Consider the following 17,952-nt stretch of genomic DNA (forward strand, 5'->3'; position numbering starts at 1 on the left):
TCTCTGGCCCCATTACTGAGCAGACAGCTTTTGAGTGGCATCTCATCAGGCTTCTCTAAACGAGTGATTTATAGCACATACTGGCCTTTGCTAGACCTAAGGTCTATCCTGGGATTGTCCCGGGGTCATCCCTGTTCATGTAAATGACACACAGGGGATCCTGGGAGCAGGCAGGGACGACCCCAGGACGATTCCGGGATAAACTTTAGGTCTAGCTAAGGCCACTGTGTGCAGCCGACGTTGCGCTACAAAACACCCACAGTAGGGTGCTGTCCCATTCAATAGTATGAGGAGGGGAAGTTTTCAATTACAGACTACGAGGTCACCCCTCTCCTCCCATGTAATTCAGCTCATTACAATTGCGCAAGAGAAGCAGGAAGCAAAGTGCTGGTAAGCAAGCGTGATTTCCTTTTCATTTAAAGAAGCCCAATATATTTCCCTCCTGCTATTCCACATCCCACCAACAAAACTGATCTTACTTTTTACCTACCCATCCCCAAGTTGTTGAATGCTATGTTAATGGGCAGTTTGTGTCAACAGCCTCTTATGAGGCTGATAGGGAGTGTGCATTTAGTTGCTCAAAAGTGCTTATAGACCACCTAGAGGACAAAAGAGCCCTCTCCAGGTGACTTCCTAAAACATCAATAATACATCATTAAAATCCCATTGAGAACATAATAACCAATTAAAGTCAATCACCCGCTTGAAGCAATTTCCCTCAGTCAGCCCCAGGAAAAACTTACAGCAGCGCTCCTCAACCTGGTTCCCTGGTGACTGGGGATTATGGGAGTTGTAGTCCAACACATCTGGAGGGTTCCAGGTTGGAGAAGTCTGGACTAGGTGATATTGTTGTGGCTCGTTATGTAGAGTGGAGCATGATCCAGTGCATTTCTTCTTTTTCCCCTGTTGCTAAATTTATTTTATTACTGTTTTTAAACAATTGTTGTAAGCTGCCTTGAGAATCCCATTTTGGGGGGCAGAAAGGTGGGGTATAAACATGGTAAAGTATCACATCAATGTAGCAGAAATCCTCTCTCTTTCAGTGCATACCTGTTGCTTACGCGCTCCTAAACTCCATTCAACCTGGCCTTCTCTAGGGACTAGAAGCCTATTTGCAATCAATCAATCAATCAATCAATCAATCTTACATCAGAGGTCCTGAACAGCACTTTTTTTTTTTACCCTGAAGCTTTGGCAAAAGGGCACCTTTGCACAAATGTTGAAATCATATTTTGAAATGCAATAAAATAAGAGTCAACGTGGAAACAGAAATTGCAGGACAATACTTGAATGAAAAGCGATGCGGACAGTTCCTGAAACAAAATGAACAGGTAAGAGGGAATGCAAACTTTGGAAGAGATGGAGTCCTACCTGGAGTGGATTTGGTGATGTGAGAGGTGAAGGAAGGCCGTGTCCTGGTGACTGGTTGGGCTTTTGAGGGGAGCTTGAAGATTGTGGAGCTGGTGGTGGCTGATTCTGGCTCTGGGACGGTGGTGGTGGTGGTGGTGGAGGAGGAGGAGGCTGTGGTTGTGGCTGCGGTTGTGGCTGCTGCCCCTGTGGTTGCTGCTGCTGAGGCTGTTGTGGCTGCTGCTGAGCTTGATGCTGTGGCTGACTGGCTTGCCCCTGCGGTTGCTGGCTAGTTTGGCCCTGCTGTTGTTGTTGCTGCTGTTGCTGTTGCTGTTGTTGCTGTTGGTGCTGGAGCTGCTGAAGATGCTGAAGCTGCTGAAGCTGGGAATTCAGGGATGAGGTAGCTGCAAGCAGAGGAAGCCAAGTTAGAGGTACAAAGGATGCATCACGTCAATGGCAAAACACATGCCCAGGCTCCGGATCTCAGCTGGAAGCACAGAAAGAGAATTCAGAATTCAGCCATTTCTACTCCTGGTTCATAACTAGAGAAAAGATTGAAAATGCCAGTGGAGTAGAGTAGAACCCCACCATAAATGCCATCACTGTGGCCGTGCACAGCCCTCTGCTAGGCTGCAAAGTTTGAAGGCACTTCCAGATGAGTGGCTGAGATCACTCCCATGCCCTGCCTCATTCACAGAATTTTACAGGGCATCCAGACAACATTGTCTTCCACGTCTTACCCTCTTGTATTTTCCTACTGTTACTTCCATCTTTTCCCTTACCGTTAAGGTGAAAAAGATGGAATAGTGGCCTGGCACTTTCTGATTGGTAGCTCTTGGAGTCCTCTGCCTGGAAAAACTGATAGTGACAGTGAATTTCACAGCCAGTTCACTCTTCTCGCAGTCTAACTTGCATAGGTAGGGAAATAATTTTAATGTAGACAGGGAAGACACTGTTTAACAAGCCTGCTGAAGAAAAATGGGGTCTGGATGTCATGGGAACCAAGAAAGTGAGAGTGCAGTGATACAATACACTGTAAGGCAAGCCTGCATAACTAGTGACTTGCCAAGCCTAAGAGAACCCAACACTCATGCTTGGCAGTTCTCCAGGGCTCAAAAAAACCTGGGTCTGCTGCCTGCATGGGACTGAAAAAACAGGCAGGGAAGGTGTCAAGCACTCACGAAACCAAAATACATGGTTGGTGGGCTGTAATTTGCTAGGTGGGCCAGAAGTCATGAAGCCCTCCTGTAAGTAGACTGTGTCTAACCATATTTTCACTCTTCTTTCTGAAGAAAGAATGTTATGCTTTAAATTGTGTGATGAGGAATTTTCCAGCAATCAGTGTAGTCCACCAGATAGTGAACTAAAGCTAGGTTTAAATCCAGCTTCCTTTTGACTTCATACAAGAGCTCTGGACAAGTTTATGTCTCAGCTCCAGCTTCCCATTCGTAAAATGGTAACACCGGCACCTCACAACTTGCACACAATATGGTGATGGGGTAACTGTAATACACTTTAAGTCTTAAAAGAAAAATATAAATGACAGCCACAAGCCAAGAAAGAAATTCCTATGGGTCTCATTGTGCAAATAGATAAGAAGAAAACAGCCTAAATTTGTTACAGCTGTTTTATGGCTACAGAGCTCTTGTGTGCTGTTGAAGGATATTAAAAGGAATAAAATAAGATTCAGTGCTAAAGTGCAAAGTTGCCTGAAGGTCCGAAATGATTATACATGGGAACATATGCACAGTGCCAAAGAAATTAAGATGCACATCAGAATAAAACAGATTAAGACAAGGGCTTCAGCACAGAGCCAGAGCCCAGGAGATTTGCAAAGCAAGTGTTGTATTAACTCTGGGCTCAATCTAGCCAAATGCAAGGATTTTAAGTCCCACTGATTTAAATGGGAGAAAGTTAAGCACATATTTAAGTCTTCCATTGCAGTTGGTCCAGATTATATCTTGTTAACTTTAACTGTGGGGATGGGCTCCACCGTAATTAAAATAGTACCCAGAAATAGTATCTGCTTGTAATTAATCACGCTGCTGCCCAATTTTACTGTTTTTTTTCTATTGTTATTTTAGTTGTAGTTGTCTTTAATAGTGTATTTTAAAGAGTGGTTTTTAATATTATTACCATATATAGAAACCACAGAGATTTTATTAAATGAATGCCCCAATCCAGAATTTTAGACATGGGAAAAATAAGGCCTGGGAGATGGAAGCAAGATATTGGATCTTGCTACACTGGAATGCAGACTATGCTACATGGGCTTTCAGATGCTCCCTATGCTAGCCTGCTGTCTTTGGGTGCACTGGGAGACACTGTCCCATCACAAGTGGGTTTTGTGTGTGTGTGTGTGTGTGTGTTTTAATTTTTAAACATTTTTTATTATGAATATCAACAAACAAAACAAAATATATCGCGAAAACGGGAGGGAAAAACACACACCTTACATTGTGTATATAGAATTATCATTATTTTCACCATATGAACCGTTCAAAAAAAAGGGGGGGAGAGTTATACAAAGGTTTCAAGAAAAGCAGACCAAATATCCGTATATTTATCCACTTGCAAGTTGAGTCTATATACAGTAACACTCGTTCAAAAGTAGATAATGTTATTAGGTCCTCGATCTATTGCATTATGGGAGGTGTGAATTTGTCCTTCCAATGTGATAATATAAGTCCTTTGGCTGTCATAAGGGGTCCGAAGATCCATCTGCACTGACCATGTGTTAACTTCCAAGAAGCTGGTATGTAATTTAGGAGAAGATGTACATTATTCCATATTATAGATTGTTTCAGTACAAAGTTCATCCTTATTATAACCTCCTCCCAAAAGGGGGCAACTACTGGGCACTGACAAAACATATGAGTTAAAGAAGCGTTAGATGCATTACATCTCCAACAGTTATGCAAGTTAGACAAACTCTTATTGAAAAGGCGTAGTGGAGTCCAATAGACCCGAAACATTTTTTTTTGCTGAATAAGGTGAACCTAAGATCCAGCTTCAGATACAGATGCTAGAGCAACCATCCATTGGTAGGTAAGATAAGACACTCCAAATCTCTATTCCAATCTAGTCTTAAACTATGAGTATCGTATTTACTTGCTGCCATTAAATACTTATATACATGGGATGTGGATCTACGTGTCAGTTCAGCTGTTGAAAGTGTTTCTAACAATGCTGGAGGCTCTGAAGCTGTAAAAGCAGCTGGGCCAAACTTAGATTCCAGCAAATAAAGCCAGACTGCTCACTTGAGGGAATGGTATTAAAGGCAAAACTGAAGTACTTTGGCCACATAATGAGAAGACAGGATACCCTGGAGAAGAGGCTGATGCTAGGGAAAGTGGAAGGCAAAAGGAAGAGGGGCCGACCAAGGGCAAGATGGATGGATGATATTCTGGAGGTGACAGACTTGACCTTGGGGGAGCTGGGGGTGGCAACGGCCGACAGAAAGCTCTGGCGTGGGCTGGTCCATGAAGTAACGAAGAGTCAGAAATGACTGAACGAATAAACAACAACAACATAGCAGGTAAATTATATTTAACACACAAATCTGAAAAGGTGTTGAAGAAAGATTCAACTGCCAGCTTACGTACATGGAATGGGACGGGGTGCCATCTTGTTCTTTGCCTTGGGCAGCAAAATGACTTGGGGCGACTCTCCTGGCTCCCCCTCGGACACAACAATCAAGAAATCAGAAATCACAACCCCATGGGCAAAGATCAAGCATGCTTGACAAGACTGAACCACTGAGTCCTATTATCCTGATCTTCATAAATGAGCAGAAATTTGAACCTAGGGTTCTGTACTCCAATTTCAGCACTATCCACTAAATCACATTGGTTCTCAGGGACAGCTTACCATTAGGCAGAGTGAGGCAGTTGCCTCAAGCAGCAGTTGCTGCGAGGCGGCAGCAAGGTGTTTGAGGAGAAAGCTATATGCCATGCAGCCTGTCCTGTCTCCATTAAGCTAGTCTGCTGCCTTCAGGTGAAGTGGAGGGTGCTGTCTCATAGCTAGTGCTGAAGCTGTTGGTTCTCCTGTGCAAAGGTGAAACGTATTGATGAAGGAGTCAGTACTGGCATACTCTTGTCAATTGACAAGCAAAGATAATGGAGCCATGCTGGATGAGGACAGTGGATCTCTGCGAGTGGCAAATGTTAGACAGCTACGTAAAAAATGAGGGATATAAGCAAGCTTGAGGAGCTCTGCATGATCTCATTGCAATCTATAATGAGAAACGAACTCCATTGTTTGTACCATCTATAGTTTGTGGGAGGCATTGTGATTGAATAACTTGACAACAGCATAGTGAATTAGGTTCAGAGATCTGAATCAAGCATATATTCATATTGCCAAAATTCTATAAAAGATGTGCATGAAATGAAAATATTCACATTTTGTGTAAATGTGTACTACACCAAGATGCCAAATGAAGGTATGTCTAAATCATGTTCCGGTCAAGAACCAGAGATATTTCATAGTCATGAAGTCAAAGACATCAATCCAAGCTCTGGTCATAGGTAGATGCAGAAGTAGATAAAATTGGATGGAGACAGACAAAGGTAAGTTAATGAGGTTGAATATTCATGGAAGAAAATAGGGACAATAGTGAATGATTCACTCCAAGATTGCCTATTTATTTATTTATTTATTTATTTATTACATTTCTAAAATGCTCAATAGCTGAAGCATTCTTGGTGGTTTTGTGGAACCATGCCCTGACCCAAGGAGTTGTATAGAGAACAGGCTGCTATGAAAAGATTGGGCTTGTTGAACCAGTCAGGGAGTCTGCTGTGTTATGAAGCATTTTTAATATCATAAGGAACCTAGCCTTGGTGATGATCACATTGAAGAAATTTCTTTTGAACCCAATAGAAATAGGATGTGGATCCATTGTTTAGGGCAGTTTTCCCCAACCTGGTGCTCCCTTCCCCCGTGTTTTGGACTGCAATTCCCAACTTTCCTGGCCATTAGCTATACTGTCTGGGGCTGATGGGAGTTGAACTCCAAAACATCTGGAGGGTACCAGATTGAGGAAGGCTGGTCTATGGTATGTAAAATGTTACTACAAAAATAATTTCAAACAAGTAAGAATAATACTATCTTTATATTTAGGAGAATCCCTATCCTAGGACCATACCTGTTCTCAGTGAGGTCTCTGTAGCTTAGATAAATTCAGATTTGCCAATGTAGCAGTAGTTCAGAGGCATTATACCTTTGATTACTAGATGCTGGAATTAAAAAATAGGGACAGCCATCATTTTCATGGAGCCCATAAGGGGAATCTGATTGTCATTTTAGAGACAAACACTGGAGTAGATGGACACCATGGTCTGATCTAGGAAGGCAATTCTTAATTTATCCATGATTCAGAATACAGTCAAAATTAAGAGTTCTGTGAGCTCAGTTTGCATCCTAAATGACTTCACATTAGCTCATTTGCTTCATTTTGTCTGATTACTGCATCGTACTTGTGACGGTGGGCGCATAAGGAAAAAGATACTTTGGGCATCTGAAGCAACCCTGTTCCACATCTTTTATTGTGTTACTTTTCCCTACAGCCTTTTATTTCCATAATTGTGCAGATGTTACACAATTGTGCCTTAATGCGAAATAATGCAATGTACAATGGACTAAAAAGGAGAAAATCATACATTAAGGCTATTCATATTTGACTGAGCGGAGAATTTGGATCTCGATGTTTTGAGAAGACTAATCCTTTTTTCCACTCACCCCCCCACCCCGCCCCAAGTAACAGAGAATGGATTTATATATTGCCTCAAACTGAAAAGTGTAACTAACTTAAGCATCTGGGCCTGTACTACGATTGACATGGCCTGCTTTTCTTATCTTGCTTATCTTTTAATGAGCTAGGCTCCTTTTCTTTTCTTTGAAGTAGATTTCTGCGGACTGAATGCACACAATGAATAAGCTAATGTAAGACTGCTTTTACACTGCTTCCCATTATGTAATGAGAGGTGTAGGCTGCTAGCAAATGGCTGTGTGCCCCCCTTCATGCTCAAATTTCTTTTTTTGAGGACTGCAATGAAAGTTGCTGTTTTTATATGACAGTGTCCAACAAACAGGAAGAAAATGGGGGTGGGGAATGGAACTTGATGGCTCAACCGATTACTAATGGAATATAGAGCATATTACTTCTAAATCAGTGGTTCAAATCCAGACTAGGTCAATACAAGTGACAAAAGTCATGGCATTCTGATGGCTGCAGAGTGCCCTATATTCTGAATTGGCTACATATGCCTGCATAGAGGCCCCACTACCTGAAAGAAGCAAATAGCCTCTGGCTACTGATTGGGATTTCAGGGCAGAAGAATAAAGAAATAGACATATGGACAATCGCCAAATGATACTGGACAATGTGGACTGATCACAGACATCTCCTGCATTCCTCAGCATAAACACTGTTATTGCCTGGGAAATTGTGTATATCCTCCAAATGTAGAATATGTACACTGACCAACTACTATGTATACTTCCCAGATTACTTTGACTACATGCATGTTCTCCAGCATCACTGGGACCCAGCCATGTGCGAATCCAGGTCATGCTGCCACTTCTTGCACATTCTCCACACCTTCGTAAGTGCACCAATTTCTCCGCCCCCCCCCCCCGCCCCAAATCCACCAGGGGAGCCACACACCTCTGCTGTCAAAACCACTGGGCTGCCAAACTACATTTTCCATTTCAAGCAATGCTTTTGTTTTCCATTTCCAACAAGTGGAGAGAACGTACTTGTTTTAATACAAACTTGTGTTCTTGGAAGCCCCTTGTTTTAAATGGAAAATGCAGCGAGCTTTTCACCACCAAAATTTGGTGGCAATCGACAGTGGAGCAACAATTTTGGGTCTGAGCGTTGCCTACCCCCGTTATTGCACCTACATTCTCCCGCTGGTTTTTCTTTGGTTTTATGTGCTGTAGTGTTTTTATTCTTTGCTACTGGCTTTATCCTGGCTTTATCCTGTATTATGTGCTGATTTTCATCATTGTTTTATTGTTCATATTTTATGTTTTAAAAGTATTGTACACAGAGGGAGAGAATAGTCTCAGGATGCAGAAAACAATTCTATTGATGGAAAGCCCAACGCGTTTCTGCCTCTTTCTTTATTATTAGGCCTTCTTCAAAGGACTGTAACAATACATATGTGGAACAAGAATAAGACAACACATAAATAAAATATTTTTTAACAAACAGAAGAGCACATTGCAAGCAAGGCCTGTGCATCCATTTAAACATTAAATATATTTTTATATTATTTATACTGTTTTCTGCATCCTGAACCTATTCTCTCCCTCTGTGTTCATCTTGGATGCTCACCCTTGCACCTAATGTATTGTACCTGATTCAGAGAACTTGGATAATTTGGTAGTTTAAAAGTGCAGTCAATCAATAAACCTACTAGTGCTTTCAGAAACACCATCTTATTTATTGACTTGGCCATGAACCCCACCCATAGGTTCTTTGAATGGGTACTGATAGAGGCTTTCTTGGGGATGAGAACTTCCAGCCTACACCCAATTTCCAGGTCACACCAAGCCCTTTGTCAGAGCCAAGATCTACTGGGCCATGTGCTCTAGAGCTTTATCAGACAGGAGGAAAATCACTGTTCTCTACCATGGCTTCTGTCACACAGTACTTCCTTTTCCTCAAGAAGGAGAAAGAGGAAGTAAACAACGACCATGTGGCCCATTCAATGGGCATTTTTAGCGTGCCCCTTCTCCTGCACACAGCAGGAGGTCATAGCAAATTCTGTTTCTAAAAATAAATCGGGCTTAGGCCAGAAAGAGCGGGAGATGCATGGGAGGTGGAAATAGGACCTGTGAAAATCCATGAGTGCCCAGTAATGAGCGTGTTATAAAATGCTCATCTAATGATCCCCTATGTTCCCAGACCTGCCTGCTTTCTCTTCTGGCCTGCTTCACAGTACCCAACTCCTTTTTCTTGGCTGCCTTGGATTGGCTATGACCTTGGTTACTCCTGACCTTAGTTCTGGTAGATCTTTGTGCTCCTTGCCTTGTTCAGTTCCTAAACCTGACTTTCTGTTGTCTGTGTTCTGCCTACTTCTGCTGGCTCCCATTCCACAACTCCCCAGAACCCTCTACATTGTGCACACTGCCTACCCAGTCAGGGCACTAACGTTGCAAGCATTTTTATGGGGTTTCCAGCTGACAGTTCCCATACAGCCTACTAAATGAGAGGTGCTCACAGGCCTAATCTACACCAAGCAGGATATTGCATTATGAAAGCGGTATATAAAAGGCAGGAGCCACACTACTGCTTTATAGTGGTATTGAAGTGCACTGACAACTGTTGGGCCCATAAGACACATACCATATACTGCTTTCATACCGTTATATCCTGCTTGGTGTGGCTCCTGCCTCTTATATACCGCTTTCATAGTGCAATATCCTGTTTGGTGTAGATTTGGCCCGAGAGGCAAGTGCTGTGACAAAATTATTTCCCCCAGCAGCTGCCTAAATCCACCTTGTAGCAAAGCTGACCCTGTTTCCGTTGGAACAAGTCACAGCGTTCAGTTCCTGCTCTTTATCATGAGCCTGTGGTGCCTTAATATTGTGAAGGATGGAGACATTCACCTGAAAAATGATTGATTCTGTTACTTTCCTCTATCTATCAGACTCTGTAATGTAAAACACCAGAATCATTCCTTTTAAATGTTCTAGTTAGGAAGATCAAAAAAAGAGCAGCACAAATATATTTGAAGCTGCTCCCACTTGAAGGTAACTTAATTGTTTTTCCCCTCTCTTTGTTTATGACAGTATTTTTGATTCAGGTTCCCTGTGTGCACTGTAAAAACTGTACTAACTTATTTTAAATGTCCAAATGCAAGGAAACTGCTGAAAAAATTAGATTTTAATGTACTATTTCCTTCCTCAGTGCAAATGGGAATTAAAGCACCATATTGTATAGAAATCTGTAACATCATTCTCTAGATTGCTTTGACTCATAAAAAACACACAGAGAGAAACGTTGCTTTTTTCATAAAGTGAAAAAAACTATCCCCGCACTTTTTATTTATTTCATTTTATCTCACACTTGTAGCAGGGAACAGTTTACGAAAAGAGAATACACAATTTAAATCTGTGTGTGTGCGCGCACGTGTAGACATACAAACATGTTATACAGAAATTAAAATTATACCCCATAGTCTTGAACTAGCTCCGGGCACATGCAACAACGTATGGCCCTTGGTAGGCGTGCTCAACAAAAGATGCATGTAGCCAATTCAGTGGGATCCAGCAGAGCATCACAATTTGGATGTGAATAGAATATGTATTGAGATGCACCTTCTCCTGCATGTTTTATAGTTCAAACTGGGGTGAAGAGTGGTGCACCAACAGGTACAACACGATTTATTAATGGAATTTCTCTCCAGCTGCATTACCACAATATTCTTGCCAAGTTAGACTTCTACTTTGTGTGTCTCTTCCCCGCCAGAGAAGGTGGTGTCTCATATTAGATACACAATTCAATCAAGAGAGAGAAATACTGGGAAAACTTTGAGCCATCCACCTGCCAATTTACTTTATTGTAAATAAACCAAAGAAATTGAAATAATCTAATATTCTTCCCTTGCTTAACCATGGCTCCTCTGTTGTTCCCATCTGTCTTTTTAAGGCAGTATTCAGTGGGCCCCTCCACCTCCACTAGTTCTGTTGTGTTTGTAGGAGTGACCACTTGCACCATGGGCCTTTTGCATTTCTAAAAATAACCCTGGAAATGAGTGGAAATGTTCATTTCTGGATCAGAGCAGATCAGTGCTCCATGTTGCTCCTCCCTTCCGAGAGTTCTACTGACCTGGCCCATTTTGGAAATAAGCATTTCTGCTCATTCAGGGTTATTTTTACAAGTCCAAAAGACCCACAGCACGAGTGGTTGCTCCTGTGAGTGAATGGGCACAATAGGACATTACCCTTAGATTGTAGGCCCCTCAAGGTAGTGACCTGTCATACCTGTTGTTTGTAAAGAACACAGATGGAATTATATACATAAACTGTTGTTGTTGTTGTTGTTATTCCATGATTATAAAAGTAGTCAAAAGAGCCTATCTTCATAGGCCAGTTATGGTTTGTTTTCATTCAGTACCATGCCATGCATAACTCTTCAGGAGTTGCTCCCCCCCCCATCCCCTTGCTGCCCAGTTTCTTCAAGAATATTTAGTATATGGTTTGGGCATATTTAATGTTTGATTGATCACTGTATTGATCGCCCCCAGATATACGCACACACACCAGCTCAAATTGACTAATGACCCTGGTGTGTTTGTTTTGCTCTGCTCTCCCTTGATTGCATGATTTGGCTTACTTGCTTGAATAAGCAAGAATTAGACCGGGTTTAAGTGTGACACCCCGAATGCTTAAAACATACCCATGTAGAATCTCACACACTTAGAGTCACCTCCAGAACAACACACTGGCTTCTATGAATGCTGCATTAGTATGCCAGCAATCATGGAATGCCATAAACTTAGTACACCTTGATTTCAGCAAATCATTTGAACCATATCTTTGTTGACAAAACGATAAAAAAAATGACTGCTAGTACTGTTAGTAGATCAACAACTGGTTGAAGAATGGTACTCAATGAGTGGTCAATAATGGCCTTACATTCTCCTGGAGAGGTCTTGAATGGTGTGCGACGGGGCTGTGTCCTAGGCCCTGTGCTATTGAACATTGTTATAAATGATCTGGATGAAAATTTGCTTATCAAATTTTGCAGATGACACAAAATTAGGAGGGATACCAGGACAGTAGACAGGATCAAGCTTCAAAAAGATCTTGATAGACAAGCTGGAACACTGGGCTAAAACTAACAAGATGAAGTTCTAAAAAGATCAATGTAAAGTCTTGCATTTAGGTGCAACCCCCACCCCAAAGGCACAAGTATAGGATAAGGGAAGCTAGGTTTGGTAAGTGTGAAAAGGATTTAGCGATCACAAACCAGCCAGCAGTGTGATGCGGCTGATAAACAAGCTAATGCAATCTTAGGCTACATTAACGGAAGCATAGTGTCAAGGTCACAGGAGGTAATCGTTCTACTCTATTCTCTGTTAGTCATGCTGCATTTGGAGAGTCCTATTCTAGGTGGCACGTTTTTAGAAGAACATTGACAAACTGGACTGTGGAGTGTCCAGGATGGTCAAAGGTGTGGAAACCAAGTCCTACGAGGAACGCTTGAAAGAGTTGAATAAGAAGAGAAGATTAAGGGAAGACACGATAGCACTCTCCAAATATCTGAAAGGCGTCATGCAGAAGATGAAACACAGCTGTTTTCTGTTGCTCCATAGGGCAGGACTAGAATCAATGGGTGGAAACTGCCAGGAGTTTTCAGCAAAATATTAGGAGAAACATCGTAACAGTGAGAGATGTTTGACAATGGAGCAGACTACCTCAGAATGTGGTAGGTTCTCTTTCACTGGAGGTATTTAAGCAGAGGCTGGACAGCCATCTGTCACAGATATAGGGATGAACAGCAGAGTTGGCATTCAGTAGGGGCTTGGAACAGATTATTTCCAATGTCTCTTCCACCTCTATGATCTGCAAAGGCCTTGTCTCTCTCTTCCAATTCCATGATTTCAAACAGATTGAAAAAAAAATCCACTCTGGAATGTCAGGATACACATTTCTTCTTTGTTTTTCTTTTCCCAGCAGAAATTTCAAAGAGTTTTGAAGGTTGAGGTCAGGCTCCCTGCTGAACTATCTGGTTTATTTCATGCATTTTAATGGCATTATCAGTGCAACATAAACAATATAACATTTATGGGGGGATGGAGGGTTGGTGGAGTGTATGTGTGTGATACAGAAATATTTATCCAGGAATAACAAGTGTTTGCTTCTTTGAACATCAGTCATCATTACAAGTATCTTCAAAGAGATACTTTGAAGCAAATCATCTTTCTCCTTAACTAAAAGTGAAGCTACTGTAAGTGAAAACATTGTTTTCAGCAATACAATGGAATTGTGGATCAAAGTGTTTTTGTGTGTGTGTGTTGAGGGGGGCAGGAAGGGTGAGTTTAAAAGCCTGGTCTCCAAGCTGAGCTTATCTAAGAACTCCCCAAATGACAAAACAGCTTGTCATGTACCCCTCCACCCCCACCCGGTTCCACCAATGGGCAAAGCACAAAGCACTGAGTCTTGAGTGATGATTAAGGCAGGCAAAATGCTTTTATCTGAGAGCCCTTGTTAGGGTGCACATTGTATTTTTTCTCTAATGTCAGTCTGGTATGCATCTGAATAAAATCAAGAACTCACTTTATTTAAACATGTGCATTTTCATTATGTTCTTCTCCCCTCTCATCTTGTATGTGTTAAGACGGGCTTCGAAATAAATGAAAACCTCTTCAGTCCAGGGAGTATCTCATGCCATTAATTTGTAGAGAGCACAACACAATGGGACCCTATCACAATAAGAGCCCTAGACAGCAGTGCAATACAAATTCATAACAACAATATCTTAATAGTGAGGGAGTCTCACACAATAGGCTCTCTAACATGCCTAAAATCAAACTGTCAGATATAATGCCAACATATTGACATTGGATTTGCCCTTCTATTTGTTTCCTTTGAAAAGGTATGAATATCTACAGCTGTGCATGAATATTAGGTGTATGGAAGAGCTCCTGCATTTGACTATGCAGTCAGCAAAATATCTAATTAAACACATCAGGGTACCGCTTGTCTGACAAGTTATTCTCTGACTCCTGCAGTTCAGGACCTCACTCAGGAATCATGTGGCATTCACAGATGAATCTCCTCACAGGTTAATCTAAAAGGGACCCTGAGGGCAATTAAGTGGATGGTTTTTGATCTACAATGGGCATAGAAAAATAATCATCAGTGAATTGGAAATAAAAAATAGTAATTATTAATTTGTGTGGAGGCGAGTTTATAGTACATACTGGCATTGCAAAAGTGGTTTAAACAACAACAACCACCACTATTACTAACAATTCAATTAATTTAGGGAGTAAATCTTTACTTGTATTTATCACAGGTGGTGCAAAGCTATGATAAGAAGCAGGGGGTAAAAGAAGTTAAAAAAAACTTGATTTAGGCTAGACTAAAGCCATTGCGAGACCAGGGTTTAGCCCGGTGCGAGCCCCAGGCGAGTCCCTGTGCGTCCATTATTATTATTATTATTATTATTATTATTATTTATTTATTTATTTATTTATTTATTTATTTATATAGCACCATCAATGTACATGGTGCTGTACAGATTAGATGATGCACAGGAGATCCCGGGCTCAGGCAGGGGACAACCCTCCCTTGGCCCGGGGTAACCAGAACCGCTTATCGCCCGGTATTTCCCCTGGTCTCGGGCTGAGCCGGAGACCGCGGGTGTGTAGACTGGTCCGCCACTTTCCCCGGCTACTGCAATTACTTGCGAGTAGCTGGGAAAAGTGGTGGATGGGGTGCTGGGCCCATCGGGGCAGGGGGAGAGATCAGGGGTGGGGAGATCATGGGGGGGGGAAGAGGAGATCGCGGGGGGAGTGGCGATCGTGGGGGGGAAGTGGAAATCGGGGGGAATCACGGCCAGGGTGGGGAAATCAGGGGCAGGGAGAGTGGGGAACCCTTTTTTTAAAACAAACAAACAAACACCACTTATCTTTGTCGCTAGTGCGCTCCTGCGCACCCGGCCCTTTAAGACAAAAAAAAATGGTGGACGCAACAGCGTTTTCCTGTAGCCCGTTGTGTCTGACGTGTAGACTGGGGCGACAGCCCATGCTGCTTGTAGCGCAGGCTCGCCCCTCCTCCCACACGGATCACCAGGTAGGTCTAGCAACAGCCGAAGAGTCCCATCAGATGAGTGTTTTATTGCATACTCGTTACTGGGCACTCATGGATTTTCACAGGCCTCTCTCATATTGTCATCTGCCTCCCGCCCCTTCTAGCCTTCTTTGCATGACAAAAAAAGACCCCAGTAAATCTGAATTATTTTTTAGACAGAAGTTACCGCTATCTCCTGCTGTGTGCAGGAGAAGCAGCATGATCAAAACGGCCCACTGAGTGGACCATGCACACTGTTTACTTCCTCTTTCAAAAGAGGAAGTAATGAGGAACAAACGGTAAGCAAACGCGTTTCCCCCCCCTGTGATGATGTTCTAAGCTAGACCAGTGCTTCTTCGCCTTCATTGTATTGAGAAGAACTGCTATTCTGGCTTTCTCATTTTTTCTGTGCTGCCATATTTTCCTTCTTCATTTCCAGAAGTAAGATTGTGGAAAAGTGAAAGGATGCTACAAACATCTTTCTTGCTCCTTGACATATGGCAAGTAGGCAGGGATTCTTCTGCAGAAATACCCACAAGCTGTTTTGGGCCACTTTCCATTCAGGGACATGATTGTCTCCATTTGATCCATTCACCATCTTTTCTTGCCCCCTCTTTCTTTAAAAAAATAAACAGCTTCTACAGCAATTTGTACTATTGGTATTTTCCTGTGGTCTTATTATGTTGTTTTACTGACTATTGCAAACTGCCTTGGGGTAATAATTTTAAAAATCCATTAATTAAGTAATTAAACATGAAAAATTAAATCCAAGGTTGCGCAAGTGGATTTCCGCTTCTGCAACGTGACTTCCCCTCATTTTCCTCCCCACTGCAACCCCTTGTGCACTGCCCAAATATGCTTTAGAAGGTCCTCCAATACTCTGGAAAAGATTGGGGAGCATTGCTCACAGGGAGCTCCATCACACCATTGTTTTATTGTACTGTCGTCCTGCCTTGTTTACCATTTTGCCCAGCAACCTTCACATGACATTGTCCCTGTCCTGCAGTCATTTTGCCTCTTCCCCTCCATTTTCCCTGTTTTTCTAGGGTGGGAAAAGTGCAGTATTTTTTTCTCCATGTGTGATAAAACCTCCTTTCCGCCCTGTGTATTGCCATCCTCACACTACCGTATTTCTTCGATTGTAAGACGCCATCGAATCTAAGGCGCACACTACTTTTCAGTGCCACCAACAGGGGAAAAAAGCTTTGATTCGAAGAAAAAATAAATTTCTCCAATCAGCCAGCAAAGCAATTTTACGGTACATACACGCAGCGGAGGGGGAGAGGAACAGGGAGCGAGCGAGACACAGACACACGCGCACCCACACGCACACCCATAGAGGCAGGTTACATGAATGGGAAGCAGGAACCAATTGTCCCCTGCCTGGGAACGGACAGCCACACATGCATTCAAAAGCTGGTCTGCACCATTCACACGGACGGGAGGGGGTGGGCGAGCGAGCCCAACCAGCGCTGCTCAGGTGATTCTTCTACTTCCCATCTCCTTAACAGAGGCAAGGCCGAGCTCTTTGGAAGCTCGCTGGCCTGCCGGAGCTGGGGTCCCTCCCAGCCGGCTCCCGGCGGCAACGTTTGAGATGCTCCGAGATGTTGCCCCTCTCCCCCCCGCTTCTCTCTCCACTCCCTTCTCTCTCTCTCGCTCTTCACCCCCTACCCTCTTTCCCCGCCTGTCCCGCTGCAGACTCGACAAATGTAATTACCGTATTTCTTCGATTCTAAGGCGCCATCGAATCTAAGACGCACCCAATTTTTAGAGCTGTTACTTTAGGGGAAAAAGTGCATCTTAGAATAGAAGAAATACGGTATGTTGCTGAATGTCCCTTCTTGGGGGTGTATGCAGTCTTGCTGACAAAAGAGGAAGGTGGGGGCAGTTCTCCTCCAGCATGCCAAGTCGGTCGAATGGACTTTTGCTGCTCCAACCCCACTCTCATTGCTCCATCATCCACCCGTTTCAACTTCCCTCTTTTTTTTTGCCCACTGTACGAAGTGCCCAGCTGATGAAATGCTAAATCACTAAACTTTAGACAATAAAACCGAAGCAGGGAGGAGGTGCCCACATCCATCAGAAAGTCCATCAACCACAAGAACTAATGAACTGAAGGGGGAAGGAGCTGGTGCAGGTGAAAAGGCAAACAAGGCAAAATAGCCCAACAATGCATGCACATGGAAGTGACCAGCGCTTGACATGCTAATGAAATGGAGGTGGAAATCATGGATGCATACAAGGAAACATAGTTGTGATGGAGCTCAGGGGCTGCTGGAGGTGGGGGGGAGGGGAAATCTAACTATGTTTAAGTTAAAACATGCCAACTTCAAACCCAAAGGTGGCTTGTTGTAATTAACCATAACCACAAACTGTGGTTACCAAAAAGCAAAAGCTTCCAAACTCCTCCTCTTGATGTGGTTTGGGGACTTCACACTAAACCATGTATTAGCATGACTTGCCAGCATGGCCAATGACACAAAAACACCCCATGGTATTACTTCCTTTCCACCTCTCTGTAACAGCCTTTTGGAATAGTCTTAGTGTTGACTGTGTTTGAGTTGTAAAAAGTACAGCCAGATCCACTGTGAGATTAAGTACTCTACTAAATATTCTTCAGTTTTTCAGAGCAATCCTATGGTCCCAAGAAGGGCATCCCAGGGACCATTGGATATCGCAGATTCCACACCACTCCCAAGGTGGTAGACACATCTACAACCTTGGGAGGAGAAAATCTGAGTGGAGATTTCCTCACCACTCACAGCTCCATGACAGCTCCTCTTCCAAGGT

General features: G+C 42.9%; 1 protein-coding gene across 2 annotated transcripts in view; it reads right to left on the reverse strand.

The window, feature by feature from the left end:
• POU6F2 (POU class 6 homeobox 2) overlaps positions 1-17,952 on the reverse strand; it is a 362,238-nt gene that overhangs the window by 79,762 nt on the left and 264,524 nt on the right. For both annotated transcript variants that reach the window (XM_063129575.1, XM_063129585.1), the window contains one exon: positions 1,372-1,751. In XM_063129575.1, the coding sequence (XP_062985645.1) occupies positions 1,372-1,751 (380 nt within the window). The remainder of the gene's footprint in view (positions 1-1,371; positions 1,752-17,952) is intronic.

The sequence above is a fragment of the Elgaria multicarinata genome, chromosome 1 (assembly GCF_023053635.1).
Source record: "Elgaria multicarinata webbii isolate HBS135686 ecotype San Diego chromosome 1, rElgMul1.1.pri, whole genome shotgun sequence".
Classification (NCBI taxonomy): Eukaryota; Metazoa; Chordata; class Lepidosauria; order Squamata; family Anguidae; genus Elgaria; species Elgaria multicarinata.